This window comes from Hemicordylus capensis, chromosome 14 (assembly GCF_027244095.1).
Source record: "Hemicordylus capensis ecotype Gifberg chromosome 14, rHemCap1.1.pri, whole genome shotgun sequence".
Lineage (NCBI taxonomy): Eukaryota > Metazoa > Chordata > Lepidosauria > Squamata > Cordylidae > Hemicordylus > Hemicordylus capensis.
In genome coordinates this window covers 5,202,112-5,215,446 of record NC_069670.1, presented here as the reverse complement: position 1 = coordinate 5,215,446, position 13,335 = coordinate 5,202,112, and the positions used below count along the sequence as shown (strand labels likewise).

Genomic DNA, 13,335 nt, shown 5'->3' with positions numbered 1-13,335 from the left:
TGAGGAAGAGGCACCAGACCCCATCCAGACCAAAGAGGAGGGGTGACCACGCTGAGGGCCTCCAGCCGTTGTGGGACTACAATTCCCATCATCCCCCTTAATTGCCTCATGGGGTTGTGGGGGTGGCGTCTCCCAGGCTGCAGGCAGGAGTCTCTCTCTCTCAGCCCTATCTGGAGATGCTGCCAGGGAGGGAAGTTGGAACCTTCTGCATGCAAGCAGGTAGATGTTCTTCCCAGAGCGGCTCCATCCACCAAGGGGAATATATTACAGTGCTTACATGTAAGAAACTTTTTTTCCTTGTTCAAATTTTTATTGATTTTAACAATATCTTAACGTTCACAACACATTAAACAAATATTGACTTCCCGCTCACACCTCCTCGTGAATCACCAACTATAGAATTAACCCTTGCTATAATAATAATTCAAAACATATACAGTGGTCCCTCGACTTACGAAGTTAATCCGTTCCGAACGCACGTTCGTAGGTCGAAATTTTCGTAAGTCGAAAAGCACACCCACGGAGGTCTGGAAACATTCGTAAGTCGAGCAAACCGCATCTAAAAATTCGTAAGTCGAGGAAGCCGCATCTAAACCGGCAACGACTTCCGGTCATTTTTGTCGTTCGTAAGTTGAAAACTTCGGATGTCGAGTAGTTCATAAGTCGAGGGACCACTGTATATCTAAACCTTACAAACTCGATTTTGATCTACTCAACCTGCTAATATTACTAAATTTCAAACCCTGTTGTAAAATCAATATTAGGAAAGTAGTTCTTTAAGTATAATAAGAATGGTTCCCAATCTTCTCTAAAACATTCAAATTTTGATCTCTTATCAGTACTGTAAGTTTTGCCATCTCCGCATATTCCAAAATTTTTATCAGCCAATCTTCTTTTGTGGGCAGTTCATTACTCTTCCATTTCTGCACATATATTATATTCTGGCCGCCATGGTAGCATACATAAAGAATGTTAAGTTGGTTATAGAAAACACTCCTTGCGTTATTCCCAGCAGGAAGGATTCTGGCTTCTTAGGAAATGTCATTTTTAAATTTTTCTTTAATTCATTATATATCATGTCCCCAAAGGCCTTAGCCTTCCTACAAGTTCACCACATGTTTCAAACAAATGTTGGAAATGCGGACACTATGAAGGAACTTTTTTAACATGTAAGAACCTTAGAACAGCCCTGCTGGATCAGGCCCAAGAATGCCCATCTAGTCCAGCATCCTGTTTCACACAGTGGCCCACCAGATGCCCCTGAGAAGCCCACAGGCAGGAGCGGAGGACATGCCCTCCCTCCAGCTGTTACTCCCCTGCAATTGGTACTCAGAGGCATCCTGCCTCTGAGGCTGGAGGTGGCCTATAGCCCTCCGACTAGTAGCCATTGATAGACCTCTCCTCCATAACATCATCCAAACCCCTCTTCAAGCCATCCAAGTTATTGGTTGTCACCACATCTCGTGGCAGAGAACCCCACAAGTTGATGATGCAATGTGTGATAAAGTACCTCCGTTTACCTTTCCTCAATTCCCTTGCAATCAATTTCAAGGGATGACCCCTGGTTCTAGTGAGAGGGAGAAGAATTCCTCTCTCTCCACTTTCCCCACACCATGCATGATTTTATAGACCTCTATCATGTCTCCCAGCAGTCATCTTCAATTTGAATGATTCCTTTTAAAATTTTGGATTGCACAATCACCTGAGAGGAAAAGTTGGAATACGGCCCAAATTGAGCTTCATACAGTTTCTGAGCTAGTACTTGGGCCCAAAAAAGGCTATTGGCCACAGGTATATAATCTCCACCTCTGGTTTAAACAACAACATTCAAATTGCCGAGACATTCCTTTGTGCAATTTGAGTTTCACCCAGAATCCACATTCCAGAGACTGACACATAAAGGTATTCAGAGGAAACAGAAGCATATGCTGTGGAAAAACTAATCTCCTATATATTTAATTCTCTAAGGCATACCTGTGGATAATTCCGTGTGTGGCAGCTCTCGCGAGAGTTCGTGAACAGAAGCACCTGATTGGGCAGTGGGGATTCCATCTGCAGATAGAGAGGAAGAGCCTGTGGCACTGTGGTGATTGGGCAGGAGGATTCTATATGCAGATAGGGAGGAGGAGCCTGTGAGGATTAAGGTCAGTTGGAGTGCAACGGAAGAGGTTCTTGATTGTAGAGGAGAGGAAACTAAAAGGATAGGGGGCAGGGGTCTGTGAAGAGAGGGGTTGGGAGGGAGGAAAGAGCCCCTTTAGGAGGAGGAGGCGGAAACAAGATGAATAAGCTCTGTTCACTCCAGAAGGGGGGAGAAAGAGAAAGAGAAAAAGAAGGGAGGAGGAAGAAAGAGAGAGGGGAAGAGCAAATAGAGGAGAGATAAAGAGAGAAAAAGAAGGGAGGAAAAGAGAGGAAGAAGAAAGGGCAAGGGACTGGCCCGAGCCTGTCAGCAATCCGAGGGGAATGAGCGGTTATGGCGGCGACAGCAAGGAAGGGCCCAGTCAACCACTGCTGCTGCTCCTGATGGGAGGGGCAGGAGTGGGGCTTGGGTGAGGGTGGGGAGGTCTCTGGGGATAGGGGGCTGCAGCTTGGTCATTCCGTGCCAGCAAGATTATAACCGTGACCAAGGGGGCGAGGGGGTGGAGTGAAGGGATGGAGGAGAAGCAGGAGTGTGGCTCAGGTGAGGGTGGAGAGATCTCTGAGGTGAGGGGCGCTGTGGCAGGGGGTGAGGGGAGCAATCAATTACCAGCACACAGATGCTCAGTGCAAGTTAAGCTATTATTCATTAATGAATCATTTGAATGAATTATGGACATTTATTCATAACACAGATACAACACACACGTATAAAATAGTTGAAGAGGAAGCACGACAAATCAGAAGCAGAATTCTCAGAATGGTTTATATTTCGCAAATTGAGGGTGTTTCTCGGGCTTGTCTGCAGTCTCATGAGTTTCAGTCTAACCTGTTTCAATTTGTGCATGTGCAGGAAGGTGTGACCGCCTTCTTCCAGTGTGGGCTCTATAGTTTATAGTAAGGGCTCCTCTGTTTCTGAAGCTCTTTCCACACTCGAAACATTAATGTGGTTTCTCCCCAGTGTGGGTTCTATGGTGTCTAGTAAGATGTCCACTTGTGCTGATGCTCTTTCCACACTCCAAGCATTTATGTTGTTTTTCCCCAGTGTGGGTTCTATGGTGTTTATTAAGATCTCCACTCATGCTGAAGCTCTTTCCACACTCCAGACATTTATGTGGTTTCTCCCCGGTGTGGATTCTGTGGTGTTTAGTAAGATCTCCACTGCTGCTGAACCTCCTTCCACACTCCAAGCATTTATGTGGTTTCTCCCCAGTGTGGGTTCTATGGTGTCTAGTAAGATGTCCACTTGTGCTGATGCTCTTTCCACACTCCAAGCATTTATGTTGTTTTTCCCCAGTGTGGGTTCTATGGTGTTTATTAAGATCTCCACTCATGCTGAAGCTCTTTCCACACTCCAGACATTTATGTGGTTTCTCCCCGGTGTGGATTCTGTGGTGTTTAGTAAGATCTCCACTGCTGCTGAACCTCCTTCCACACTCTAAGCATTTATGTGGTTTCTCCCCAGTGTGGGTTCTATGGTGTGTTGAAAGATTTCCACTTGTGCTGAAGCTCTTTCCACACTCCAAGCATTTATAAGCTTTCTCCCCAGTGTGGATTCTGTGGTGAGTAGTAAGATTTCCACTAGTGCAGAAGCTCTTTCCACACTCCAAGCATTTATGTGGTTTCTCCCCAGTGTGGGTTCTGTGATGTATAGCAAGAGCTCCATTCTGGCTGAAGCTTTTTCCACACTCCAGGCATGTATATGGTTTCTCTCCAGTGTGGGTTCTATAGTGTACAGTAAGAGCTCCTCTTTGGCTGAAGGTCTTTCCAATCTCCAAGCATTTATGTGGTTTTTCCCCAGTGTGGATTCTGTGGTGTGTAGTAAGCTGTCCACTCCTGCTGAAGCTCTTTCCACACTCAAAGCATGTATAAGGTTTTTCCTCAGTGTGGATTCTGTGGTGTGTAGTAAGATGTCCACTCGTGCTGAAGCTCCTTCCACACTCCAGGCATGTATGTGGTTTCTCCCCAGTGTGGATTCTGTGGTGTTTAGTAAGATCTCCACTGCTGCTGAACCTCCTTCCACACTCCAAGCATTTATGTGGTTTCTCCCCAGTGTGGGTTCTATGGTGTGCTGAAAGATTTCCACTTGTGCTGAAGCTCTTTCCACACTCCAAGCATTTATGCGGTTTCTCCCCAGTGTGGGTTCTATGGTGTGTCCTAAGATATCCACTCGTGCTGAAGCTCTTTCCACACTCCAAGCATTTATAGGGTTTCTCCCCAGTGTGGGTTCTGTGGTGTGTGGTAAGATATCCACTGCTGCTGAAGCTCTTTCCACACTCCAAGCATTTATGTGATTGGTCCCCAGTGTGGGTTCTATGGTGTGTGACAAGATATCCACTGCTGCTGAATCTCTTTCCACACTCCAGGCATTTATAGGGTTTTTCCCCAGTGTGGGTTCTAAGATGCATAGTTAGATGTCCTCTCTGGCTAAATTTCTTTCCACAGTCCAAACATTCATATCATTTCTTTCCTGCTTGCACTTCCCACTGAGGTTTAAAGCTTGGTTCAGAAAAGAAGCTTTTGTTACACGGAGGACACGGGATGCTTTCTCTTACTTTCTCCATTTTTAAAAAATTCCTTTTTAACAAGCAGGTAATCCATTTGTCTTCTTAAATTGTGCTCCTGTTTTTAATCTGTGATTCCTTTTTTTAAATATATCTGGCACCACCAACAATTTCTCTGCTGGTCTCCCCCTCACTCTTCCTCTCCCAACTCTCACCTGCTGGAAGGAAGAGAGAAAAGTGGTCAGAGCTGGGGATAGCAAAGGAGACGTAAGGAGCATAGAAAGTTGCCTTATACTGCGTCCTACCAATGGTCCATGTAGCTTGGTATTGTCAACACAAACTGGCAGCGGCTTCTCCAAGGTTGCAGGCAGGAGTCTCTCTCAGCCCCATCTTGGAGATGCTGCCAGGGCAGGAAATTGAAAGCTTCTGCATGTAAGCAGGTAGTTGCTCTTCCCAGAGCAGCCTCATCCCTGAAGGGGAAGATCTTCCAGGCAGGTGAGGGAAGGGTTTGTGAAATCATGGCTGAAAAGTGTTTGTGTGTGTGTGTATGTGTGTGTGTGTATGTGTGTGTGTGTGTGTTATAGAGGTCATTCACATAATCAAAATTTGTGTTCTGCTTGGGTTTGGACGCTGTGTCTGCTCCCAACCTTTAATTGCGTGCAAGCAAGGTAAGAGGAATATCTGGGTAGAAGTGATTGTGTGGAAGCAAGGTAGGGGGAGAAGCTACTCAAGTTCCCCTCTCTTCCTTGTTTCCTTCCGCACAACCACTTCTACCCAGGTTTTCCTCTTCCCTTGCTTCCACACAGTCAAACACACACACACAGCTCCTTAACCCAGGTCGAACACATTGGAATCTCCCTTCCTTTGCCAGGATGGCCATGTGCAGTGATGCTAGGGTGTGCCAACATCAACAAACTTACAGTTCATACAGCGGAATAGGATCCTAGAATCAAAAGGCTAATGAGAACACATCTCATTAGCCTTTTGAAAAATACTTGGGTTTGCACTATTAATCCAAAAGAAACTCCATGAATAATCATATGGAGCCACAGTATACTCTCCAGGCCAAAAAAACAAACAAAAAAAAGAGGACAATCACAGTACCCTTGCAGTCAACGAAAACAACGTCTTTCAGACTAAATATGCTCATGATTCAATCATTGTTCATACCGTCCTGTCCAAGCATCTTTGAATAAGATGCACTTTTAACTGAAATAAAAACATATTAGGGCTATTCTCACAATCAATGGAAACTGGGCTAAGGGAGCCCAGCCCCGGTTTCCATCGATTGTGAGAACAGGGATTCCCAGAAGTTGGGTCGAAACACATTGAACAATCTCACTCTAATGAGCGCTGAACAGGAACTTGGGTGTGAGATAGACGTTTCCAGCATCATCGAGAAATTTGCTCATGCTAAATCTCGAAAATGTAACTTTTAATGTAACTTTTAAATGGAAGTTTCCTTACTCTTGACATTTGAAATTGATACCTACATGTAAATAATAGTATGACTAAAGTGTCAGACTCGTCTTATCTGGCTGTATAGCCAATGGGGGGGGGGGACTGAATCACTTTACTATGCAAGTAAATAATTTATGTTTTAACATTTATGTGCATTTTAAAAATTCTGGGCCCCTTTATAACATGTGCCACAGGCCCTGCACTAGCTTAATCCGGCCCTGGGGTGGTCTTCCTCCCAATCTTTCCATTAATCCCACCCACCCCCTTGCTTTCTCCTACATTTTGCTGCCAGGTCTCCACTTTCTCCCCTTTTGCCACGCAGTCCCCATTTGGGAGAAGGAGGGATGGAGTGGAGTGGCCACCTTCAAAGATCTGAAGGGGGGGTCTCATAGAAGAGGGGGTGAACTTGTTCTCCTTCCTGAGGGCAGGGGCGGAGACACCATTGGGCAAATGGGTTCAAAGAACCCGGGCCGCCCCCGATCGTGGGCCGCGCCTCGCAGCCACAACACGACCCCAGCGTCTGATGTCTGACGCAGGGGGGCTGCTTTAGCACCAGAGCGTGGGCCGCGTAGCCCCCATTCGGGAGTTAGGTGTGGCCCCAACCTTGCTCCCGAACGGGGCCGTGCAGCCTCATTCGGGAGTTGGGTGGCCAGAAGGCAGCGCTGGCCAGACTCAAACTCTCGATCAGAGCCGCGTGGCTCCATTCAGGAGCCAGACTACGCCCCCGCGTCTAACGTCAGACGCGGGGGGCGGGGTTAGCGGTTCCACCTAATGCCTGCCTGAGGGCAATATAAGCACTACTGAGTTCAAAAGGCTAGGCAACAGATTTTGGCTAGGCATTAGGAAGAAGAGACTCATTGGGAGAAGAGCTGGACAGCAGAACAGCCTGCCTTGTGCAGTGGTGGGCTTTCCTTCCATGCAGGGTCCAAGAGGAGTCTGGGCAGGCATCTTTCAGCAACACTATAGCCCTGGGCGGGGGGTGGGGAGGACTAGAAGACCTCTGAGGTCCCTTCCAGCTCAAACATTCTAGGATCCTTCTTGCTTAGCAAGAAGACAGTCACCCTTTTTGGAACATTTTGCGGTCGAGCCATATCCTGTCTGAGAGAGACAGACAGCGACAAACCACATCCTGTTACAAAGAGACGAATGTACGCTTAATATCACATCAACTTAAGCTAGAGCAGAAAAATACTTTAGCTTGAGCATGTGTTTAAAAGCTATCACAAATCCCATCAACACAGGAGACTATCCCATATCCCATCATTCTCTAACACGTGTCACAACAAAACACATATATGCACGGTGTGCATACAACATATTCATATTTACATTTACATTTAGCCACATGTCTCCAATAAATGCATCCCATTCAATGCCATTTATGCCAAACAGAAAGAGAAGTTGCCTACTAGCCTTAGCCAATATATTATTATTATTATTATTATTATTACATTTATATCCCACTCTTCCTCCAAGGAGTGGTGTACTACATACTTGAATTTCTCTTTCACAACAACCCTGTGAAGTAGGTTCAGAGAGAAGTGACTGGCCCAGAGTCACCCAGCTAGTTTCATGGCTGAATGGGGATTTGAACTTGGGTCTCCCTGGTCCTAGTCCAGCACTCTAACCACTACACCACGCTGGCTGATGCCATTTCAAACTAGACAACAGGACGGCATATACGGGGTCATCCCAACTTCTTACTAGGATTTAATAACATAAGCAAAACAAACATCAGTCACAGCCACATTGGCCAAAGACATAAGGGTGTACAGCTAGAGCACGCAGGTCGCCACAACTCTGGCACATAGGCTGAGATCTCCCCATTCCCCCATCATCCCCCATATGCATCCCCCCCCTCCATTTTGGCTGACTTTTTGAAATATGAAGGAAGGATTGCCAAATGCTGCTTCGCTCTCTTTGAAAGGAGACCGAGCAGAGGAGCAGCAGCCTGTCCCCAGCAGACAGAGAGCAGCGAGAAGGGAGGAACCCTGAAGGGGAAGGTAGCCTCCTCAGAGAAGTTGGCTGATCTTCTTCCGCTGCTGCAGAGTTGCCTGGTTTCAATGCCTGCTCCGGAAGCCCAGCCTCCGCCTCCCCCTCCGCTAAGGATGAGCTCCTCCATCAAGCAGCTCTTGCAGAGCCCGATCCCGGCCCCCGCCTGCAGGCAGGGCCTAGTGGCAGAGAGTCCTCCAGGCTGCTCTGCCAGACAGGCGGGCGGGCGAGGGGGGGGCCCTCGAAAACGGGTCCCGTAGCATGTGCTCCCTATGCCAGGGGGTGAATCCGGCAGAGCTCCAGCCCTCCCCCGGGATGCTGCGGCTGCTGCGGCTACGGCTGCTGCCTCTTGCTGCTCACCTCCTGCCTCTGTAGCCGAAGAGGATCAAGTCCAGGAGCGAGTCCGATCAGCCCCGGTGCAGAAACACCCGCCGCGGTTCATGCAGCGGGCAGCGCTGGCCTCTGACACCGCCCTGCAGACTCCAAGCAGCCACGGAGGGCGGATCCGGGGAACTCCGGCTCTGGGTGCAGACGGGCTCCTCCTCCTGCCGCTTATGCAGCCGCGCCCTGCCTGCTCCTTCTCGGCCCCCTCCGCGCTTTCCGCCGCCTCCTCCCAGCTCCATCCCCCTCCCGGCTGCGGCTGCGGCTGCGTCTAATGCAAGGGGCGGAGACTCCTACAATGCACAGGATTGGATGCTCCGGCCTCCCGCTCCCACCCCCCACTTCCCCCTTTGGCTCTCTCATTGGCTGAGCCCTCAAGCCGGGCCTCCGCTCTGGGGGGAGAGCTTCCGTTTCTGAAGATTCTGAGCGGCTACATGGATAGAGACTCTCCAAGATGATCTGGCTTCCATTTGGCCTTGAAGGTCTCACAGGTGCATTCATTGCTGTCCTGATGCATAGAGCGAAATGCAGATTTCCTAGGCAGAGCAGGCAGCGCCTTTTCTGCCCCACCTAAAAAATAAGGTCACCACATCTTAAAAAGGACATTGCAGAACTGGGAAAGGTACAGACGAGGGCAACCCAGATGATCAGGGTTCTAGAGCACCTTCCTTAGGAGGGAAGGCTACAACACCTGGGGCTTTTTAGTTTGGAAAAAAGACGACTGCGGGGAGACATGATGGAGGCCTGGATGCTGGACTAGATGGGCATTCTTGGGCCTGATCCAGCAGTGCTGTCCTTATGTAAAGCTCTCTCTGGCTCCTCCAGTCTGCTTCTGAGGAGAGGGAGAGACGCTGCAGGGTGGGGAGAGATCCATCTCCTTCACTTCGCAGGGGCTGCACATTTCCCGATGAATCGGATGGCGCTGCTCTGTCCTACTGATATGAGGAGGCCAGACTGACTCCATTTTGTGTCTGACTCCGTTTTGTGCGCAAACCGGCCTCACCCCCCCTACTTAGTCCTTTGCAGTTGAAAAGGTGTAAAATGGATCTAAAATGTAAAATAATCATAAAAGTTGACAGCTAAGCTGAGGGCTTTATGATCAGAATTGCTTAAAGGATGTTACAAGAATAGCTCTAACCGGCACGTGGGTTGATGCAGCGTCTGGGGAAAAGGGCAAGTCAGCAGTTAGGCATTGCTACCCGACCCCATGCCGGTGAGATATGACGGCCTTAATGTGCTCTTTGGAACTTGCTGATATTAACACCAATATTCAGGGAGCATTAAGTCCTGGTCAGGAGGGGGGAGAGGAGGCGGGGGCAGCTTGTCATGTGTGAAATGCTGTGATCATTTAAAGAATGTATTAAAAACCCCTCTGAGGAAAGAGGGGGGCGCTGTTGCTTTGTGAAATGATCCCCAAAGTGCCACCTTGGCTATTCTGCAGAATAAACTGGTTTTGGGTCTGGATCTCCACTCTCTTGGTGTGTTAATTGGACTTGCACGCCAGGAGAGGGCCCAGCTTTCTGGCATCACACTACCCAGCGTTTCCTCCTCCCTGGATTCCACCCCATCACTCTCCCTCCTCCTTCTCCAGCAGGGCCAAACCAGCCCCCCAAATGCCTCCACCCCACCTTGGCCTCCAGCGGCTTCTTAGGCTCCTGGTGGGAATTGAGAGGCTTGGAGGTTTGGTCTGCGGCGCCCACTGCTGGCAGCCAAGGCAGACATGCTTCCCCTTGCCAAGGTGGTTGGGCGATTGCATGGTTGGGTTGAGCTTTGACAGTCAAATCTTGAGAATTTTTCTAGACCCAAAAGATAGGAATTCTCTTTTCTTGGATGTGGTCCTGCAGTGTTATTGGTGTGTGGGTTTTGTATTCATGAAAACAAATTGTCCCGACCGGAGCCTGACCAGCCCAGATTGCCGCTAAAAGGGGGCAGGAATCTAGGGCTTCCTTTAAACAAGGGGTCCCAATGGGAGATGCGGCCCCTTCCTTCGCAGGGCTTAGGCAGCGTTCAGGTGAGGAAGAGGCACCAGACCCCATCCAGACCAAAGAGGAGGGGAGGGTCTGGCCTGAGCCTGTCAGCAGCCGGAGGGGAACGAGTGGTTATGGCGGCGGCAGCAAAGAAGGGCCTGGTCAACCACTGCTGCTGCTTCTGATGGGAGGAGCAGGAGTGGGGCTTGGGTGAGGGTGGGGAGGTCTCTGGGGATAGGGGGCTGCAGCTTGGTCATTCCGTGCCAGCAAGGTTATAACTGCGAACAAGAGGGGTGAGAGGGTGGAGTAAAGGGATGGAGGAGAAGCAGGAGTGTGGCTCAGGTGAGGGTGGAGAGATCTCTGAGGTGAGGGGCGCTGTGGCAGGGGGTGAGCGGAGCAATCAATTACTAGTGCGCAGATGGTCTTTGTAGGTTAAGCTAGTATTCAATAATCTATTTGAATGAATTATGGACATTTATTCATTACACAGATACGTATAAAAGAGTTGAAGAGGAAGCACGACAAATCAGAAGCAGAATTCTCAGAATGGTTTATATTTCACAAATTGAGGGTGTTTCTTGGGCTTGTCTGCAGTCTCATGAGCTTCAGTCTAACCTGTTTCAATTGGTGCATGTGCAGGAAGCTGTGACTTCCTTCTTCCAGTGTGGGCTCTATAGTTTATAGTAGGGGTTCCCCTGTTCCTGAAGCTCTTTCCACACTCCAAACATTAATGTGGTTTCTCCCCAGTGTGGGTTCTGTTATGTATAGTAAGATTTCCATTTGTACTGAATCTCATTTATGTGGTTTCTCCCCAGTGTGGGTTCTATGGTGTGTGGTAAGTTCTCTACTCGTTGGCCACGCAACTCCTGAATGAGGCTGCACGGCCGCATTCAGGAGCAAGGTTGGAGCCGCACCTAACTCCTCAATGGGGGCTGTGGGGCCCATGCTCTGGAGCTAAAGCAGCACCCCCACGTCTGGCGTCTGACGTATGGGGCGTGTTGTGGCTGTGAGGCGCAGCCCACGATTGGCCGCGGCCCGGGTTCTTTTAACCCATTTTCCCAATGGTGTCTCCGCCCCTGCCCTCAGGAGGGAGAACAAGTTCAATCTCTCTTCTGTGAGACACCCCCTTCAGATCTTTGAAGGTGGCCACTCCATTCCATCCCTCCTTCTCCAGTCTGGTGCTTTCCCAGACAGCAGGCTTGACCGCGAGTTCGAATTTGCCCCCAAAACACCGACTCAAGAAGTGGATTTTTTTACTGGGACCTAAAGCGGGCTCAACTCTCACACGCAATGGAAAAACTGAAAGTGTGCGTGGTGTGCTCCCTGAGAGCTTGCGGGGACTTTGAGGTAGATCTGGAGGATTTGGGGACCTACAACTGCCCTTCTGTGGGGTGGGGAAGCCAAGTAAAATCACTGCCTGGGAAGGCTCCTGCCTACACATTATTTTATTATTATTTATTATTTTTACAATTATATCCCACTCTTCCTCCAAGGAGCCCAGAGCGGTGTACTACATACTTAAGTTTCTCTTTCACAACAACCCTGTGAAGTAGGTGAGGCTGAGAGAGAAGAGACTGGCCCAGAGTCACCCAGCTAGTCTCATGGCTGAATGGGGATTTGAACTCGGGTCTCCCCAGTCCTAGCCCAGCACTCTAACCACTACATCACGCTGGCTCTCATATACCCAGCATCTTGTTTTCCCCACTCCAAAGGAGCTTTAATAAAATGGATGCCTGTGATAAGATAGACCTCTACCCGGAAAAAATCTTTGCTACCCTGAGCTGGAGCAGAGCCTAATAGCAAAAAGGGAGGAAGTGGAGGCTTGGCAGCAAAATGTAGGCAATTAGCCGGAATTGTGGTGGTGTGTGTGCTCTAGCTGCACACCCTTATCTCTTTGCCTATGTGCCAGAGGTGTGGTGACGCATGTGCTCTAGCTGCACAACTTATCTCTTTGGCCACTGTTCCGGAGATGTGGCGACGCGTGTGCTCTAGCTGCACACCTTTGGCCTATGTGCCGGAGGTGTGGTGATGCGTGTGCTCTAGCACCAAAACTTATCTCTTTGGCCTCTGTGCTAGAGTTGTGGCGACGCGTGTGCTCTGGCTGCACACCTTATCTCTTTTGCCTATGTGCTGGAGGTGTGGTGATGTGTGTGCTCTAGCTGCACACCTTATCTCTTTGGCCTCTGTGCCAGAGGTGTGGCGACGCTTGTGCTCAAGCTGCACACCTTATCTCTTTGGCCTCTGAGCCGGAGTAGTGGCGATGTGTGTGCTCCAGCTGCACAGCTTATCTCTTTGGCCACTGTTCCGGAGATGTGGCGACGCGTGTGCTCTAGCTGCACACCTTATCTCTTTGGCCTATGTGCCGGAGGTGTGGTGATGCGTGTGCTCTAGCACCAAGCCTTATCTCTTTGGCCTCTGTGCCAGAGTTGTGGCGACGTGTGTGCTCTAACGGCACACCTTTTCTGTTTGTCAAATGTGCTGGAGGTGTGGTGATGTTTGTGCTCTAGCTTCACAGCTTATCTCTTTGGCCTCTGTGCCGGAGTTGTTGCAACTCGTGTGCTCTAGCTGCACAGCTTATCTCTTTGGCCTACGTGCCGGAGGTGTGGTGATGTCTGTGCTCTAGCTACACACCCTTATCACTTTGGTCTATGTGCCGGAGGTGTGGCGACATTTTTGCTCTAGCTGCACACCTTATCTCTTTGGCCTCTGTGCCGGAGTTGTGGCGACGCGTGTGATCTAACTGCACACCCTAATCTGTTTGGCCTCTGTGCCGGAGGTGTGGCGATGCATGTGCTCTAGCTGAACACCTTATCTCTTTGGCCTCTGGGCCGGAGTAGTGGCGATATGTGTGCTCTAGCTGCACACCATCTCTTTGGCCTATGTGCCAGAGGTGTGGC

At 49.4% G+C, this 13,335-nt stretch overlaps 1 protein-coding gene and 1 long non-coding RNA gene across 4 annotated transcripts in view; one reads left to right on the top strand and one right to left on the bottom strand.

Annotated features, from left to right (window-relative positions):
* Positions 1-2,799: 2,799 nt before the first annotated feature.
* On the bottom strand, positions 2,800-8,712 carry LOC128337709 (zinc finger protein 420-like). 2 transcript variants are annotated; one of them, XM_053279001.1, is made up of 2 exons: positions 8,451-8,712; positions 2,800-4,855 (listed from the first exon to the last, which is right to left on the bottom strand). In XM_053279001.1, exon 2 carries the CDS (start codon positions 4,539-4,541, stop codon positions 3,075-3,077), a length of 1,467 nt encoding a protein of 488 aa, XP_053134976.1. In that variant the 5' UTR covers positions 4,542-4,855; positions 8,451-8,712; the 3' UTR covers positions 2,800-3,074. The 2 variants fall into 2 exon arrangements, with proteins under 2 accessions (XP_053134976.1, XP_053134977.1); XM_053279002.1 differs by having other exon boundaries at positions 2,800-4,852.
* Positions 8,713-8,856: 144 nt separating this feature from the next.
* Positions 8,857-13,335, top strand: part of LOC128336993 (uncharacterized) — a 28,062-nt gene continuing 23,583 nt past the window's right edge. The window contains exon 1 of one of the 2 annotated variants that reach the window (XR_008312144.1): positions 8,857-8,962. This is a non-coding gene — a long non-coding RNA (uncharacterized LOC128336993). The remainder of the gene's footprint in view (positions 8,963-13,335) is intronic. The other variant, XR_008312145.1, reaches the window with a different exon arrangement.